Source organism: Sorghum bicolor, chromosome 3 (genome assembly GCF_000003195.3).
Source record: "Sorghum bicolor cultivar BTx623 chromosome 3, Sorghum_bicolor_NCBIv3, whole genome shotgun sequence".
NCBI lineage: Eukaryota > Viridiplantae > Streptophyta > Magnoliopsida > Poales > Poaceae > Sorghum > Sorghum bicolor.
Window position 1 is genome coordinate 27,605,475 of NC_012872.2, and position 18,978 is coordinate 27,624,452.

The 18,978-nt window shown below is 44.0% G+C and overlaps 1 protein-coding gene across 1 annotated transcript; it reads right to left on the reverse strand.

The window, feature by feature from the left end:
* Positions 14,364–17,900, reverse strand: LOC110433872. The gene is made up of 5 exons (XM_021456763.1): positions 17,207–17,900; positions 16,971–17,113; positions 15,902–15,973; positions 15,019–15,084; positions 14,364–14,890 (listed from the first exon to the last, which is right to left on the reverse strand). The coding sequence occupies exons 2-5, from the start codon at positions 17,001–17,003 to the stop codon at positions 14,579–14,581; spliced, it is 483 nt and encodes a 160-aa protein (XP_021312438.1). The 5' UTR covers positions 17,004–17,113; positions 17,207–17,900; the 3' UTR covers positions 14,364–14,578.

Below are 18,978 nucleotides of genomic sequence, written 5' to 3' on the forward strand. Positions count from 1 at the left end.
TACAAGAGTTCACGTCACCATGGCACTTGCCAAATATACATAACCGACTTGAATAAGACACAACACTGCACATGTACATGTCAATTAAAGTGACTCTGGCGCCACCCAAGCATGCAACAGAAGCTGATCATAGTTCCAGACACAAGCACATACAGTGCTTCTACTATGTCTTACAAGCCCGAGCACATACTACTACCAGCAGCACATAGACTGCTTTCATTAGTTACTAGTACCAGCAGCACATAGACTGCTTTCATCAGTTTGTACTACCACCAGGAAGTTCCAAATACCACAGGTCAGACAACTAATTAAGTCACTTTCACAAAAGGTGACATTGACGACAGACTTGCATAGGTGACATTCACTTCTTCTTTTTGCTCTTGTTCTTCTCTACTAAAGGATTGACTACCGCGAACTTGACGTCGGCAAAGAGTCCCTCAAATATGTGATGAAGATCATGAGCGATGTAGTTAGTGCAATCTTTTATTGCAATAGCCTTGTGGGCGTCAAAAAGCTTTCGCAGCTTCTAGGCTGGAGCCCCCTTCTTGTTCAACGCAATTGAGTCCAGTATACCACTCTTGAGGTCTGCAAAGAGCTTGTCAAATGTCTTTGCAACTCGAGCCGAGGACTTCTTTGCTCGGCGTTCGAACATGTCATTTGCTTCATCGGCCGCTGCATCAACTAGCCACTGCACGTCGTGGACAGCAGCCTCCTCTTCTTCCATGATGAATGAAGAGTCTTCCATTTCACTGTCATAGGGAACCTAAAATAACAAATAAAATATTAGAAATCTATCTTAGGGCAGCAATCAACACTTAGCAATTCTATGTTCAACTACAGGTATGCATGCCGTACTCAAGTAAATAAATCATAACTGTAGGTTCACAAGTTTAAATAACTTGCAGCAAGACATTTTGGAAAGCTTATGTAATTGCCTACATTTCATTTTCAATCATCAAAACATGATCCTAAAGCTTAATAGGTCGAATTTGCATAATTATAGAAATATGTCCTGTCAATATAGAGAGCAACCAAATCTATGCCCAGACTTTGCATAATTATGAGACCTAGGATCATGAAAAATTATTACAACAAAGATAAGATAATTATCTACAAATATGGTGAAACCCCGTGCATACACAAGCTGAAAGCCACAACCAGGAATGAATCTGACATGCCAGTTTAAAAGCTATCACTTGAGTTACACATGTCCAATAAAGATGGTTCTGGACTTTTAAGAAAGATTAACAAATTGTGAACAACTTTGTTATACACATGTAGAGATAATTCTACTACTCACAAGATCACACATTACAAACCAGGAAACCCTGTCTGATTTTAGGCCCAAACAGGCACAACAATTTAAATAACTATAGCTACACGTATGAGCCAAAGAATATGACCAAGTAAATTCATTAAGAATTAGAGAAAACCAACACATTACCTCAACACAGTTTATCTATTTATATAGCACAAACTTTAAACAACAGCTGCTCCATTAGAAGGTCCAATAGTAAAAGCCCAACTTTCACAAAGTTGAATCAATGGCCAGATTGTGCCAGCACAGGAAGGATGAACGAATATGGAAGTTGAAAGGGTATCGAACGATCTACATGTACTGCATTTACCTTGTTCATGCCATTGAAGCTTGGGTTAGGGTTCTTCTTCGCCTGTGTTCGGGAAGATGACTCCACCTTGTTCGTTGGGGTTTGGGTCGATGGCCCCTCTTTCAAGCGCTTCAATGGGGGCACACCACCCGCCGATGAGAAGCCCGACTCATCGGAGTCAGTGTACACCACCTCGCACCTAGGGGCAAACTGACCTCGCGAGTTGCGAGGCTGCTTCCGGGCATGGAGGGTGTGCTTGCCGCGTCCCATGGCCACCGCCTCTGTCACCACTCCTCTGCCGCCGCCGTGGGATTGACTCCGCCGCCGCAGCCGTCGCCCGGAGGAGACGAGGATGGGACTGTGTTCACGGGTGGGGAGTGGTAGGTGGAGTGCTCAGGAACGGGAGTGATTAGGGGATTGAGTACCCTTCACGAGTGGGGAGGGGTTTCACGAAGTGGGCCGGCCCATTATGCTATCAACTTGCTATCGAAGAGGTGAAGGCTGTTCACTGAGCATATTATCCTACCTCGCCTATTTCACAATGCAAATCGCTGCTTAAAAGGTGAATGCTGCTAGCCCTCTCGAACTCACTAACGCTACAATCACTATGACCATGCTGCATTGGACCTGGCAGGCTTTGCTGACATCCCTTGTGCGGTTGAGCCCACTGGGCTTCTGTATAGGGTTGAATCTCTAGCAAGCTTGCTAGGGCCATTTTTTTAAAATTTTTTGACAATTGTATACAAAACCAATTTTTATATTCAAAATGGTTTTTCTTTCAAAATTCAACAATGCAGTTCATTACCTTTCCAAATTCAACATTAAAGTTGTTTATCTTTTTAAATTCAACATTGCAATGACCATTTTTTATTCAAATTTTGTTTATCTTTTCTCATTCAACAATCCAGTTGAAAATCTTTTCAAATTCATCATTCCAATTATTTATATTTTTAAAACTTGTTTATCTTTTCAAATTCAACAATCTAGTAGTAGTGGTAGTAGTGGTAGTAGTAGTAGTAGTAGTGGTAGTAGTAGTAGTAGCAGCAGCAGTAGCAGCAGCGGTAGTAGCAGCAGCGGTAGTAGCGGTAGTAGCGGTAGTAGTAGCCGCAACAGCAGCAGCAGCAGCAGCAGAAGCAGAAGCAGAAGTAGTAGCAGTAGCAGTAGCAGTAGTAGGAGGAGGAGTAGTAGCGGTAGTAGCGGTAGTAGTGGTAGTAGCTGCAGTAGCAGCAGTAGCAGCAGCAGTAGTAGCAGCGGTAGTAGCGGTAGTAGCGGTAGTAGCGGTAGTAGCGGTAGTAGCCAGTAGTAGCAGCAGCAGTAGCAGCAGCAGCAGCAGCAGTAGCAGTAGTAGTAGTATCAGTAGTAGTAGTAGCAGTAGTAGTAGTAGTAGCAGTAGTAGTAGTAGCAGCAGCAGCAGCAGCAGTAGTACTAGTAGTACTAGTAGTAGTAGAGGCTAAGTAGTAGTTAGTAGTACTCATCCGAGCGGAGCCATTAACAAGCTGCTTCGAGTGAGCTACTTATCTTTCAACTTCTCGAGTACCCTTAGATACCCTGACTCCTATGTTAAACGGATTTTGTACAAATCTAGTTAAAGTTGTGGCACATAAACATAAAAGTGACATTTAAATAGGGACAAAGGAAAAACCTATTTACAATTTCCTATATATATAAATACCGTTATGTAATTAGGTTAGTAAATATTTTTACAAATCTAAGTATATGTTAAGAAAAACCTATTTACAATTTCCTATATTTTATATTTATTTATTTAATATGAAGAACTATTTCTTAGAGTACCCATCACGGCTGCTAAAAACCTAATCGCAAAAAAAATAAAAAAACCCAAACCCGCGAAATATTTTCATCGCGTGCGCTCTTCCACCCACGAAAAAACAACATCGGCGCTAATTACTCTCCCTCCATAATATGGATCACGCCACAAGCCTAGTGGTTCTTCACTTCTTCCCCATCGCATCTTCTCCATCAGACCGCCTGCGCGCCGTCGTCGGCTACTACCGGTAGGCCGCCGGTGCCGCACCCGCCGCCCCTGTGTAGGCCGTTGTGGGGGTATAAACCCCTATACCTTACGGCTAGACTTGGGCCAGGAGGCTTGGCCCATTACGAGACGAGTTCGAGGCTTGATCTGACTGCTCGGAGTTTCGCGCAAGGAAACAAGACGTGGAGATCAAGCAGGATTTTAGAATAGGAATTGATATCGAACTATCTATGGCAATTGTAACCGACTAGGATTAGTTTCCAGATCTGTAACCCTGCCCTCCGGACTATATAAGGAGGGGCAAGGGACCCCCTAGGACAGATTATCTCAACACAATCCAATACAATCAGACGCAGGACGTAGGTATTACGCCCACACGGCGGCCGAACCTGGATAAAAACCTCGTCTCTGTCTTGCGTCACCATCGAGTTCGTAGCTTGCGCACCGTCTACCGATAAACTACTACCGTGGGTATACCCCAAGGTAGACTGCCGTCTAGCTTTCGTCGACAGTGGCGCGCTAGGTAGGGGGTGTGCGTACAGCTTTTCCGACGAACAAGATGGTCATCGTTCCAGTTTCCGCGGCCGTACCTGAAGGCCTCACGTTCACCGTCGGCCAGATCACGTGGACGACGCGCGGCGGCGGCCTCACGACCACATTTTCGGAAGGAACCCAGATTCGATCTGGGATGACAGCAGCATCGGCTCCGACCACGCCGACGCCAAGCACTCGACCACCGCTCCCTCGTTACAAGGGAAATAAGGTCGACGGCTCGGACCTCTTCCGAGCCCTTGATCGCGCCGATCTCAAGCTTCTCGAAGCTTCCCGACTAGTAGATGGGATCTCGTGCCAGTCCGATCAAGCTGCCCCAACGGACTTTTTCAACTAGTGCCGGCCAACTCGTGTCGTCACACACGAACGGCTGGGTACGTCCCTGATGATAACTTCCACCCTGTCAGGACGGTCCGTCGAACACAAGGCTGATCCAGATCAAGGTTCCCCTTACGGGCTAAACAACTCAGCCGTTCACTACTCACGGCACATCCAATCCCTTTTCAACAGGACAGGTTGGTTGCCAAAACAGAGCGGTAGACCAGCTCGTCACTACGTCAACATGGTGACGATCCGAGAACTACAGGACGGCCAGACTTCCAGCACAAACTCCAGCACCGGATCCGTTCCCACCGAAGTTATAAACTCCGAGGACGAAGACTACGACCTGGATCTACCACCGTACCCTCCAGGTTTCTCTCGCTTCCCGGTTTTCCCACCCCGACGAGGAGACCTCGTCCTCAACGTCAGCGGCGATGAACCGGTCGTCGATGGAGAAACCGACGAGCAGAGGCAGCTCCGCGAGCAGCGCAATGCCGACCGCGCCCGACGACGCGCGGACGAGGAACGACAACTCCCGCCGCACAACCTCAGCGACGCTTTCGACATGGTCGGGGATCAACAAGTCTACAAAACGCAAAGTGTTAACGTGGCCGTTGCTATGGCAAACTTAGACCGACTCCCTGATACTCTCGAGTGCCAGGGTGTCCGATCCAGCGTACGTGCGCATCTGATCGCCGCGATGGAACAGACAGCCACCTTGCTCAAAAGAATCCAAGCTATCTCCTACGCGGATGTCTCCTCCGATCACACTCATCGCAGCCAGACCTCACCACAACCCAGCGAGCACCACCATAGCCGCTCCCCCAATAATCGCCGGAGGGGTTCACGACGCGATAACGGTGGTCGGGACGCCGGCGGCTACCGCGAGCAAAATCGTGGCCGCGGCCAGGAAGTGAACCAGGATAGGGATTTACGACACAATATCCCTCCCAAGGACGCCCGGGACGGCATCAACAGGCGCACCACGGAAAGAGCAGTGCACGAAAACCTGCGTCGCATTGAGTACGACGCCACGCATGGTCCTCCCGGCCTGAGACAATTTTCCTCACATCTCCGCCAGGTCGTGTGGCCCCGAAACTTCAAGCTCGAGAAGCTCAAAAAATACGACGACGAGAACCCAGAAAACTGGATCACTCTCTATGAGATCGCAGTTCGTTCAGCAGCAGGAGATGAGCACGTCATGGCCAACTACTTTCCGGTCGTCCTCGACCAGGCCGGTCATCAATGGCTCCTGGGCCTACCCGAGGACTCTTTCGACTCTTGGGAAGAACACCGCCAAGCGTTTATCGACAACTTCATCGCTACCTGCGAGCAGCCCAGGAACAAGTACGACCTCGAGAGGATAAGGGACAGGAAAAACGAGCCTCTGCGCGACTACATCCGACGATTCTCGGATATGCGCCTCAAAATCCCGAAAATTTCCCACGACGAGGCCATATCTGCTTTCATTAAAGGGCTACGCTTCCACGAAGCACTGAGAAACAAGCTACTGTGCAAAAGGCCAACGACGATGGCCGAACTCCTTGCCACGGCCAAAAATTATGCCGACGCCGACGACGTAGAAAAGCTCATCCGGGATGATGCAAGAGGTCCCGACCAGCTCCCTCAACGAGACGACAGTCGTGGTCGTTTCGACAACAGGAACCATCGTCGCCCCGACAACCGCGACCACAGAGAAGGTTGGGATAGGCGGCGTGACAATCGTGATGACTGCAGAGGCAAGCGCCCTCGTGACCACGACCACGAGGTGAATACGGTCAAGCGTCCCAACGGGCGGCGAGACTACCAGGAAGACTACAACAAGACATTGAAGGGACCATGCCAACTACATCCAAAGTCTAACCATACGATGGAGGAATGTCGCGTCCTCAAAAGCATCTATACGCGGCGGGCTGCTCAAGAAGACCCCGCCAAGAAAAACGGGAAACAGGACGGGCGCGATCACGAAGACGAGGACGAGGACCAGGATAGGGACCCATGACACCAGTATGTCAGTCCCACCGACGTGGTCCACTCTATCTTCGGGGGCAAGGTCTCCATCGAGTCTAAGCGAGAAAGAAACCTCTTAAAGAGAGCCTGCCTCAACATAGACAGCACGGATGGTCTGATCGCCGATCCGAAATTTCCTCCCTGGTCGCATAGGGAGATCTCCTTCAGCAGGAAGGATCAGTGGGCCGCCATCCCGGAGCCAGGACGTTTCCCTCTAATACTGGATCCTTGCATCAACAGCATCAGATTCGAGCGCGTGCTCGTCGACGGGGGAAGCTCCATTGACATCCTCTTTCGCAATAGCTTGCCTGCTCTTAAGATAACCCCGGCACAGCTAAAGCCCTACGACGCTCAATTCTAGGGAGTCCTGTCGGGTCAAAGTTCAGTACCCCTCTGACAGATAACGCTGCCTGTCCAGTTCGGAACATCCGACCACGTTCGAACAGAGTTCGTCAACTTTGTGGTCGCCGACTTTAATGGAACTTACCATGCAATACTAGCCGACCAACACTGACAAAGTTCATGGCAGTTCCACATTACTCATACTTGGTCCTTAAAATGCCCACAGAGAAGGGAGTTCTAACTGTCAGGGGCAATGTCTACACCGCATACACTTGCGAGGAGGAAAGCTTCAAGATCACCAAAGCAATCGATCTTTCAATCCGCATGGCAGAAACAGCAGCCCAGGCTGCACAGATCCACCCCGACCAGCTCCGAGTACCCGAGCAGGAGACTGCAAGGAAGAATTCAAAGTCCAAAGAACACAAGGAAGTATAGCTGGTCGACGGTAGCCCCGAGAAGACGGCCCTCATCGAGAAGTCCAGCTTACATCAAAATTGCTAAGTGATGATTGCTTCTTTGGATCTACTGGTTTTTACATAGTATAGCAAACTGACATAATGTATCAATCTTTTTTTAAAATGAAGGATGCTATACAATCTTCCCTTCCTACACATGATGAACCTGAGGTTGCTCCCACTCGCATCCATGGATCAAAACATGTGAAAGAGGTAACAGTATGCATAACAGTAAGCTCCTTACTATGTAACTGTACTTAAGCAAACTTCAACATGATAGTACACTAAAATACATGTTCTGTCATTCTCTTCTTCAATTGTGAAAGATCAATGGATTGTTTCTTACTTTGAGAGAGAGATAGCTTAACTTCCATGCACTTGAACACGTTCTTAGAATTGCTAAGTGGTGATTTTTCCTTCAGATCTTTTGTTTTTTACAGACTATAGCAAGCAGTGCATTCATTTAATTTGACATAATGTGGCATCTTTTTTTACATGAAGGCTGCTATAGAATCTTCCCTTCCAACAAATAATGAACCTGATGTTTCCACTCTCACCCAAGGATCAGAACATGTGCATAATATACTTCATATATAATAATCACCAGCACTCAAACAGATTCCTAGAATTGCTAAAGGCTGATGGCTCCTTCAAATCTTCTGGTTGTACAGACTGAAGCAGACAGTGTACTGTTGAGCACAAAGAAGAGTATCCAATCTAGTTGCCTCACTCACAGCACCCATAGAAATCTTTTCTCAAATGATAAAGATAGTAACGAGACAGTGACATTTATTACATCACAAACACTAAGGAATACTGCTGCAAATAAAAAGCGACAATGCAAAAACAAATGAGGACAGGTATGAGCAGTCATGTGTCCTTTTAAGTTGCTATCCAGATTATTAACAGGAACCTTGTTCACTTATACATGTATGTTTGTTCACTTAGTTAACACGAGCAATAAGGAGTCCATGCCTTATGTGTTTATAGTTCGGCTTCAGTATCTATTCTATTTGTTAAATCAAAAATATTGGTGTCTATCATGTGCTCTCTATGTTTGATTCAAACTATGTGATTAACTATATATAGTACTAATGCAAGTTATTTTGACTTTTCCATGAAGATCCACCTTGAGGGAGTCTTGGAAGCTAAAATGAATCAAATATTGTGCAAGGATAAAGATTTCATGTTGATACGTGCAAAGACACAATTATTTTTGTTTTTGCTTGCCTATTTGTAGCATAAGTCAGTGGATTGTAATGCAGTTCAACTTTGCAGTTACCTATATTTGGAGATAGAAAGGCATTTCACTTCCTTACGATGTACAAACTATTGAATGGTTATGACTCAAGTTATTAATATCATTGCCTTTCTGTGACATTGATCTATGAAAATTTATGAAACTTTGTGCAATGAATACAATGCATTTATTGGTTGTACTTTGAATTTGATGTGGATGCAATAGTTTATATTGCTTCTAAACTCATGTCGATGCAATAGTTTGTATTGCATCTAAGCTCTTGCTGATGTGATAGTTTGTATTGCATCCGACCTCACGTCGATGCATTAGATGTAATTGCATCCAACCTCACATCGATGTAATAGTTCCAATTGCATCGAATCAAAATGGTGATGCAATAGATTATATTGCATCAAACCTAGAATGGATGTAATACAGTTTGTTGCATCGAACAATAGTCGTCGCAATAGATGTGTTGCATCAACATGATTTTGAAGCCATAAGCTATTGCATCTCTTAATTTTTGATGCAACAAACAACGGATGGTCGATGCAATACCTACTTCTCGCATCGCCCATGTGAAACGGATGCAAAAGGCTATTGCATCGGGACCTCTTGCATTGGCTGGCATCAATCACGAAATTGATGCGAGACGTGACTATTGCATCTATTTTAAACCTATAACATCAAAAAGTGGCCGATGCAACAGGGTCAAAATCTAGTAGTGGATAACAAGATCATGATGTTAGATAGACGTAAAAAAATATTGGATGTCACATACAATTTTTTTATTGTAACTAAAAATTATAGTGCACTGAAACCAGTAGTAGTCAGTAACAACAAAGAACCAAATTGTTCAAATCCAACGGTGCCGACAATAGTAATAACATGGAATTCAATTGTTCAAATCCAATGGTTATGAAGAATCAATAATAGATGCACCAACATTAAAAATTTACATGAAATAGATTAAAGTTTAAGAAAATTTATTTGTAAATTTTATTAGACATACAGAATAAAAAGAAGAGTGGTACCGGAACTCTACTTTGGCCATTTTCCCCACCAAGCTCAAATTCTCAGCAGTCAAGAATTTTGGAATATTTAGTTTCTCTTAAATCTCAAGTATAGATTTTCACATGGCTTGTGAATATGGTAAAGCCACTAATTGACAGTATTATAGTTTCTCATAATGTGCATATTTGTAACTGCTCTTGCACGACTAACAGAACCAAAGAAGTATTTCGAAGCAATTTATCTATCTATTCAGTGCACAATCACTTTCTTATTCACCTCTTCTTCGCAATGTGACTGAATATACCTGAAAACAAGAGGCAACTGTGTTAGTAGTGTTTGAGGTGTATGCAAACATGAACCATAAGAGAGGACAATGAAACCACAAATGGTGGAAAGTTCCCATATGCTTGTGATAGTAATTGTACAAAGCAGATCTCCACAATGCTAAATAAAAGAACATAGATGGTACGCGATATAGCCGACCACTGAATGACTATCCACACACTGGAAGGACTTACTGTTGTGAGCCTAGGGATTCAAACTTGCTAATTCTATGGAAGAAAATAATCAAGAGCTAGAAAAGAATGTTTAGACAACTAAGTTAGGGAAAAGGAGTCACCACATCAAAAAGGGAAAAATAAAAGGCACTTCCTGTGATAAGGAACCTGTTTGTAGACTGCACCTGATCAGATTATACCATTTGAATACATTAGTAGTATAATAAAATCAGGGCCCATTTTAACAGCTGACAAATTTAATTAACTAAAAAAAGACATAAAAGTTGATAGCTTTTTGAAGGTACTGAGTCCTGTGCATACTTGTGTTTTGAGCATACGACAGAGGGAGGCTAACTCAAACAATAAAAACATGGCATGAATAAGCAACAAATACTCCAACAACGGAGGTACATTTGAGCAAAAAGCAGAGATTCCGGTGATATACTGCCTCTAATTGGTTCTGGTCTCTTCAAAACTCATCAATACAAAGCTATATACTTGCCATGATTGCTGAATTTCTTATCAAGAAAAAGAAGATCAGCTTGGCATAGCCAGAAGTATGTATGAGGATCTGCATGAGTCAAGAGGCATAACTGAGATATCTCAAACTTTTTTTTCTTACATTTTTTTGTTGAACCCATTTAGATGTTAACATACAATAAAACTAAAAGGGACAGGATATTCTAAATACATATGGACAGCTTCAATACAATTAGGTAAATTATAATATGTAGTGAAGGAATCATGCATTTTTAGTTTAGAACTAAGTGCCTAAGTTTGTTGCCAAACCATACATAAAGTGGACTGCTAAAGTTATATGACTCTGCAGCATCAAATTGACAGATAAATAATCATATCCAAATGTTTTCAGAAGCACATTAATGGGAAAGGCAAACACATCTCCCTGATTAATGGGGAAAAAATGACCGACATAACTAATAACTTTAAGTCGACAACGAAAACTTTAAATATAGTAAGGGACATTGCATGATTATATATATAACTGTTGTACCTATCTACGCCAAGAACATAAACCACAGCAGCATAGATGGTAAAATTGGGTAAATGAAATTGATTTGCGGAAGATGCGACCTGTCCAGTAAATATGAAACCAAAAACAAGCACATTAAAAAACTGGAGCTAATTGAAGACAATAAGCATTCAAAAATTATCACTCAACAACAGAAAATCTAAAAATATTTACTGCTCTTTGGTTTAGGAAAAACTCATATATCCATATTTATGAAAACCGATCCACACTATCTAAGAAATATCCACCAAATCGATGTTTACATACATATAAATCGAATAAGACAACCAACAGGCACTTGCTCACATGGTCGCTGCATGGCTGCTCTGCTTTGCTGCGTCACTTGACTTGTGTTCATCTACCTGCATCTGCGCTGAACTAAAACGGAGACATCAATACTGAATTGGAACTGGGATGCTGAAGCAGAACACAACATACATAATCGGCGCTGGCTGATCCCTGTCGTCGAGCAGAGTGAGGGCAATGGGGGTTGTGTGCACCACGATTGCTAAAGCTACGGTACATGCCCCCATCCTTACTAATTGTGGTGAATAGACAAGGGCAGGCACATAGGGTTTTATGGACCATAGGCCGAGACGGGGACCAGTGAGAGGGAGCCCTTCGGGGGGGGGGGGCACCCCCACTGGAGGTCACCGGCGGGGCGCCATGCCGTGCCCAGGGACGGCCGGCACCGGGGCTTTAACCTGGGGGGCCCTCCTCCAATGAGCCCCCCCCACGGTGAGGCGGCAGCGCTGGGCCCGGCGGGCACGCCGCCACGACGGGAGAGAGGGAGCACAGGGCGGCGGAGGCGCACGACGGGGAGGGAAGGAGAGAGGGAGGAAGGAGTGGCAGCTGTCGCCGCGTCGGAGGCGGACGCTTCGCGAGACACGAGGGAGAGAGCGACGGGAAGAGAGGAGTAGCTGAGGAGGCAAGAGGAAGAATCGGGAAAGAGAAGCTGAAGCTAAGTTTATATATGTTTCTCTGGATTCACGTGAGAAGCTAGAGAAGTCGAAGAGAAGCAATGCAAAAGCTTCCCCGTGGTGCGACAATTTTTTCGTTCCGTCGGTCCGCCGCGCTTGCGTCCGCGCGCCAACGCCATATATCTCCATAAAAATGCCACTCCAGGTGGGCCGTCCTGGACAAGTATCCCTCAAAACGCCACTTTTTGCGGACCCGCACAAAAGATTATTGATTTTATACACCCAACAAATAAAGAAACATATCGTGATTACATCACAAACCCAATCCTTTCTCCCCTCCCCCGTCGAAGCCCCGACGCCTCAGGAGTCGCTCACCGCGGGCTAGGTCATCGAGCGGGCACATCCTTTCATCGCGCGTATGTCGACCTCACCCAACCCCAGATGCGCAGGATAGCTACGCCACGAGGACACCACCGCGCTGCCGTAGACCTCACCTGATCCGGCCGATCTGCAGCACCATCACCACGCGGCCAGGACATCGCCATGAGCACACATCACCACACGGCCGGGCCAATCAACTACATCAGCACTCATCTCCAGTTGGAGTGCTGCCATTGCCGACGACGTGCTAGGCGGCACCTTTGCATCCAGGCAGCCAGCCCCACGAGAGCAGCTCCTCCCGCACTCAGGTACCTTCATCCATCCACTGTAGGTAGTTACGTATTATTCTGTGCCTTATTTGCATTGGAGACATGGAACTGCTCCAGACGTGGAAAACATATTAAGGAACTATCAATGAATCAGAACAGCAACTTTCAGTACAGTACAACTAACCTGATTGAGAGCTCCATTGGCAGCACGGTCATATATAAGTTCACATAAAAACATGTTCAAACATCTCGAGAAGGTCTGAACTTGCAAGATCATGCTGGATTGGGTTTTTTTAGATCCAGCTCCTTTAGGGATGGACAATATTTGGGCTTTAGGCTCACATCTTGGCCAGCCTTGAAGGTTGTTAAATAACCCTTGCTATCAACCTTCTCCAAGCCCATTTTTGTTTGCTTGCTGCCATAGCACAACAATGAGGGTTCCTCAAGTAAAAAAAGAATTGTAGCTACCAAAAACATTCTGCGTGTACAATAACTCTTGTCATTGGAGAAATCTTCAGTATGTGTGCAATGTGCAACTCATGGGAATAAGAATGTTTGCCTCTACCTTTTAGATTCATAAGAGAGTATTGTATAAACAAATGGTTATCTCTTGCATGATGTTTTTCTCTCAGCTTTTTCTCATACACACTGCTATCTGGTAGCTTCACCTTTGGGGATACGAACACACGCTTAACTTCAAGATGATATTCAGTACCAAATGAATCACATCTACCAAATCTTTTTCACTGCTCCACTATTTTCTTAGATGTATATAACATCACCTACTGTCCATATGTAGACAGTGTGAGTAACCTAAAGCAACAAATGCAGATAGTAGAGTTGGTACGGTAACCCAGAAAGCAAATATAGTGCATGAGCTATTATTTTGTAGACATTGACTTGAATGAGAAATCAACGTTCTTATTACATAGACATTGACTTGATTGAGAAATCGCATTCTTATTATATAGACATTGATTTGACTTTCAAATTGGACTGTTCTTCAGCTGTGGCCCTGAACAAAATCCCTCAACTTATTTATTTTAGTTCGTTAATCAGTGAACCGTTTGTACTAAATTAGGAACAAAGCAAACACATTTCTCAATCCAAACATCCGAAGCAAAATCATAAATAAATAAATAATAAATAAATTTACCACTGTTGCATTGTGGCGAGGGAGTAGTTTCCATCCATGGGGAGCATCGTGCCTGCGCACTATTGCCTACTCACCGTCAGGGACCTTTGCCGAATCTGGTTCGGCTCAGCCATGGCTGGCTGGCTGCCGCCAGAGCCGACCAGGAGAAGAGGAGAGGGTGGCACAGATCGAGTTCGCATGACACCATATTCCAACACCCAATGGTAGCACACACTCGCTGCCCTCCACGCCACATAATAAAAACAAAACAAGAGAAATTGTTCAAAAAATATAGACCCATAAGTAGGCTGGCAAAGTAAAAGCATTATGGTGAGTGAAAACTTGGAAACAAAAAGGCTGAATGTAGAAAACAAAAAGCCCATGCAAAAGAGAGCTCAAAACCATAGACACAATCATTTCTCGAATAGACCATTTCTGAAAAAGAAAAAAGGGAGAAAATGCAAGGATATTAGAAGCACAATTATTTTCTTAATAACATATGAATAGGCACTCCAAAATAGGTATTGGTGCAGGCACATTCATAATCATACCTAAACTAGCTACTTGATCTGTAATATATTAGAGAAAATTTGCTCATTGCCATCAAATTCTATACTGTTTTCCTCATTGCCATAAAAAATAATAGCTTTCCTTATCGGCCATTAATTTGGTTTTTTTGTTTCCTCAACTGCCATCACCATTACATATATGTATTTTCTTTTCTTAACTGCCATCTAATTACATAGTTTTTTTCCTTCAATGCCATCACCGTTATGTAATACGTGTGTGTCCATGTTACTTTGGAAGGAGAGTCACAGTTGTGCCCCTGCCACTGACCTGATGAAGGCCCAAACCTCTCGTTCCCTTCCCAGACTGATGAACTCAGCAGTGTGAAAAAAATAGATGGAGAAATCGCCGAAGCGTACCCTAGGTCCCCGCGGCTCGCACATCCCCATGCCTGCTCCACCGCCCGCACCCAATCCTGATCTCGCCCAAGCCTGATCCCCCTTGCCCGCACCGGATCTCGCTCGCCCGCGTGCGACCGCCGCCATTCGCAGGGCCATGCACCGCCGCTCCCACCCGCGAGACCAGGCGTCGCCGCCGCCACCGGCGCGATCGAGTACCTGGATAAGTGGGATGTTAGAAGAACAATCTCAAGAAAGATTCAAGGGATTATTCTACCACACATCGTCAAGACATTGAAGGAGCAAAGCAGAAACTTGGATATGGATGTACAAAGAAATGGGGATACCGTAGCAGAGGTATCTGTGAAGGGTGGCAGTGGCTTCAAATGTGTTGTCAACCTAGAAGCAAGAACCTGTACATGTAGGAAATGGCAAGTCTCAGGGATTCCTTGCAAACATGCTATTGCATTCATTACATCTCTTGCAGAACAATTGGAGAAACATGTTGACATGTATTATTCTGTTGAGAAATTTGGAGCAGCGTATGAGGACCTTATATCTGCCATACCTGACAAGTCTCAGTGGCTGAAATCTGACCATGGTTTCTTTATGAAGCCACTGCTTCTAAAACCTACGGCTGGTAGAAGGCAGAAAGAGAGAAAAAAAAGATGTACTGAGGGTGGTAGCAGCACGACAAAGAAGAAAGGGTCACATCAGTGCCCCATCTACAAGGGATATGGCCACCGCTGGTATAACTGCAAGTACGGTGACCCTGATGATATAGCAGCCATGCTAGCTGAGAAGTAAGCATGCTGACATTGCTCATCTTTAATTTTTTTTGCCACTTGTTATTAATTCCAGGTTGCCGCCATTTTAATTATTGGATGTGATTCATAAAATGCAGGGGGGAACCAAAGAGGAGGAAGAAAACAATTGAACCATCATGTGAGAGTAGTATTGTCCCAGTTAAAGCCGGACCTAAAACAATGCAATTTCCTTCTAGGTATGCCTCTATGCACTTACAGATTTCACATGTTATATTCATATTTGTTATTCTTAAAAATGTATCCTTTTTTTATATTACAGCCAAGGTGCTTCAGTTAACTTAAATTCTGGAAACTCTCTCAGCTATGCTGAAATTGCAAAACTCCAATTCTTGATTATAGTATATGATATTATCCTCTGAAATTGTAAAACTCTCTCACATGCATGTAAGTGGCTCAAACCAACCTGATCTGCTTGCCATTGAGTACCCTTCCATGTCTTTAGGTGAAACGACACCACCACCTTCCACATCCACACCTATAGAACAGAAAATGGATAAAAGAAAAGCTAAGGCACAAGTGAACAAGAAGAAAAATATGGTTCCAGTGCCACCAGATAGTCCAGCTATGGCGAGCAAGACTCCTCTAAACCAAAGCCCTGCTGCACACACTAGAAGCAAGAGGAAACTTCTAGATCTTAATTTGTAGTTTATGCATATCATCTATGTGGCTTGTGATGTTAATAGTGTAGCTGCCTTATTTTGCTTGCTATGCAAACTTATGGCTGCTTATTTTGCTTAGCGAGAATGAGCCAAGTTGCAGACTATATAGACAATGATGGCTGGTTGAACTTGCTCTTTTGCTTGGTCTGTGAACTAATGAATTGCTACTTTGCTCGGTGAACCAATGGACATCTAATAGTGTATGCCTAATGTCATTTTAATTGTGTTAAAAATATGTTGCTTTAATGTTGCCTCTCATGTGTCTATAGTATTTGTTGTTGTCATACCTCCTGTATATCGTTCTGGACATCAATGGCAAGCAAGGAATTCTTGGACAAATTTTTTGGAGGGGTAAAGCTGTCATCCCCATCCAGTCTAACTGCAGATTGCTAACAGAATAGGCAGTTGCCCTAAACCCTGGGCTTGTTCACGGTAATGGCAGTTGAGGAAACAAAAAACCCAAATTGATGGCAGAGAAGGAAAGCGATTATTTTTTTATGGCAATGAGGGAAGCAGTATAGAATTTGATGGCTATGAGCAAATTTTCTCACTATATTAACTCAAAACTAATCAGAAGCTAAAATTTCTATATACAACAACTCCAAAAATTATAAATAGAACAAAGCCAGGATAATGTGAGAGAAAGGATAAAATCTAGAAGCTTCACATACGAGATTTTTATTGTGCACTCTTAGTTAAGATCTACAAGCATGTAGGCACAAACAGATAGAATCATATGCCCAAAAGGCCAAAAGCAATCTCACATACCACAACATTCCTAACAAATCCGAATATGTAAAGCACATTCTACACCTTAACTTCCTCAAGAAGCTTCTTCTCCCACATGTACAACTTATGTAGTGTTTAGGTGAGGTTGTCGGATCCCATCGCCTTGTCCTCTTCAAAACATAGAAACTCCTCCATTGTCGGTATACCACAAACCATCATTGCAGAGTCTAAATGCCAATTGTTTCAAATTAGTATTCGTACTGCTAAGTGTGCAGTAAAATTAAAAGTATTATTGCAAATGTGAAATAAGATTTACCGACCTTTGAAACCTGAACTCTTCTGGTAGTAAGGCATATTTCCAACCTCAAGCATCTTGAATACCTCACCGCCTCATTAGAGAGGCATGATCTAATTGAGTTCTGATCTCTATCACCACTTAGTGTCATCAATGTATACCTTCTCTGATCCCACTCCCTGTTGTAGCCGGTAGGAGGTGATAGCCACTCCAGATCTGCTCGCCTCAGTGCCTGCCCACTCGCTAGCTGCTCCCCATCTAGATTCGCCCCACCTGTTGCTGCTGTGACTGGGCTCTTCTGCTGTGAGGAGAGGGAGGAATAAAAAGTGGTTCTTGTAGGCGGCAGGCAGCCGGCTGCTCTGGTCGGTCGGGTCGCCATGGGGTACGACCAGTCCAAGATGGAGGAGTATGCGGTGCGCCACTGCCGGGTGCGCTCCGAGCTCCAGATGCTGGCCATTCACCAGCGCTACATGCTCGCCGACATGCACCACACCTATGTCCAGTTGCTGCGCTCCATCACCGCCTTGCTCCACAACTTCCTCCGGAGGGCCCAGTGGCTGCCGCCGCTACTGCCCGAGCTCGTGCTCCGCCTCCTACAAATCTGGAAGAAGGGTGAAGGGAGAGCCACCTCGGACAGTCAGAGAGGAGGAAGCGGGGAGGAAGCGAGAGAGCCAAGAGCTCAAGAAGCGGAGAATTTGAGGAAGGGGATTGGTACGGACAGGAGAGAGCCGAGGGAGAGTTGACGGGCGGATAAGGATGGGCCCAGTACGCATGCGTGTGTGAGTATTTATTACTTTCTCCTTTTTTCTTTTATATTATTATCATATAGACATATATATTATTGTAGTGCTTATATAAACAAGCAGTGATGTATATATTATATTTCCCGAGTTTCTAGATCAGTCCCTGGGCTGATGATATAAATGGTGGTTGCAGTCAAAGTAAGATTTCCACATATGGTGTTTTTACCATTGAGAATCTTGGACACCTACCAATAGCAATAGTGATAAAATGTTGAATTTGTCATGGAAAATTTGTTACAACTGTTCATCAATACAAATTGTCACTTTTTATTGTCAGGGTAGAGCTGTGCAGTATAAATATGATTGGTCGTGGTAATCTCTAACATAGCTATTTGCTCCTTGCAACAGGGCACTAACTATACTTCCAATTAGTTTTTATTTTTATTTTTATCAGACATAATAGCAGTATGGTTTCACGTAATTGCTGATAGTAAATTTTGCCACATACACTTAATGGATATCTTATTGTACAATATATATCTACGTAGAATAGATCTAAAGTCACGCATATTTATACGGTGAGTATAACGTATTTTGTTTTAAGGTTTTGTGGGAAAATTTTCAAAACACGTAGTATTATCCATGTGGTAGACACTTATATTTACATATGTATAGAATTGCAAGGAGATATAGTGGAATTTATTCGTGGATTTATTGGCGCATGAAAAAAATAGACATATGAGATTTCTATACAATACAGTTTGTGAGCTTGTGACTCTGTGTTCTCAATGACTGTTAATTTTATAAACTTTATTTTTTTACTAAACAGAACTTTAATATTGGTATTTAATTTTTACTATATGTTATTTTATGGTGCGATTCATGTGATTTTAGTATATAATATTAGTTATTCCGTAACAACGCACGGGCACGCTACCTAATAAGTTAAAAAGAAGGATAGGAAGCCGCTTCTTGTGAAATCCACTCCGAGCATCCACAGCCGTACCATTGAAGATCGAATGGCTAATACTAATCCGGGTGACGTGGAACCAGC

Excerpts from the sequence above, each read along its gene's own strand:
- LOC110433872 (XM_021456763.1), bottom strand. The coding sequence starts at position 17,003 with ATGTGGGAGAAGAAGCTTCTTGAGGAAGTTAAG. Across the intron at positions 15,974-16,970 it reads AGCTTCTTGAGGAAGTTAAG|GTGTGGATGTGGAAGGTGGT; the intron begins GTGTAGAATGTG and ends TCTGTTCTATAG. Across the intron at positions 14,891-15,018 it reads TCACAGATACCTCTGCTACG|GTACTCGATCGCGCCGGTGG; the intron begins GTATCCCCATTT and ends CCACTTATCCAG.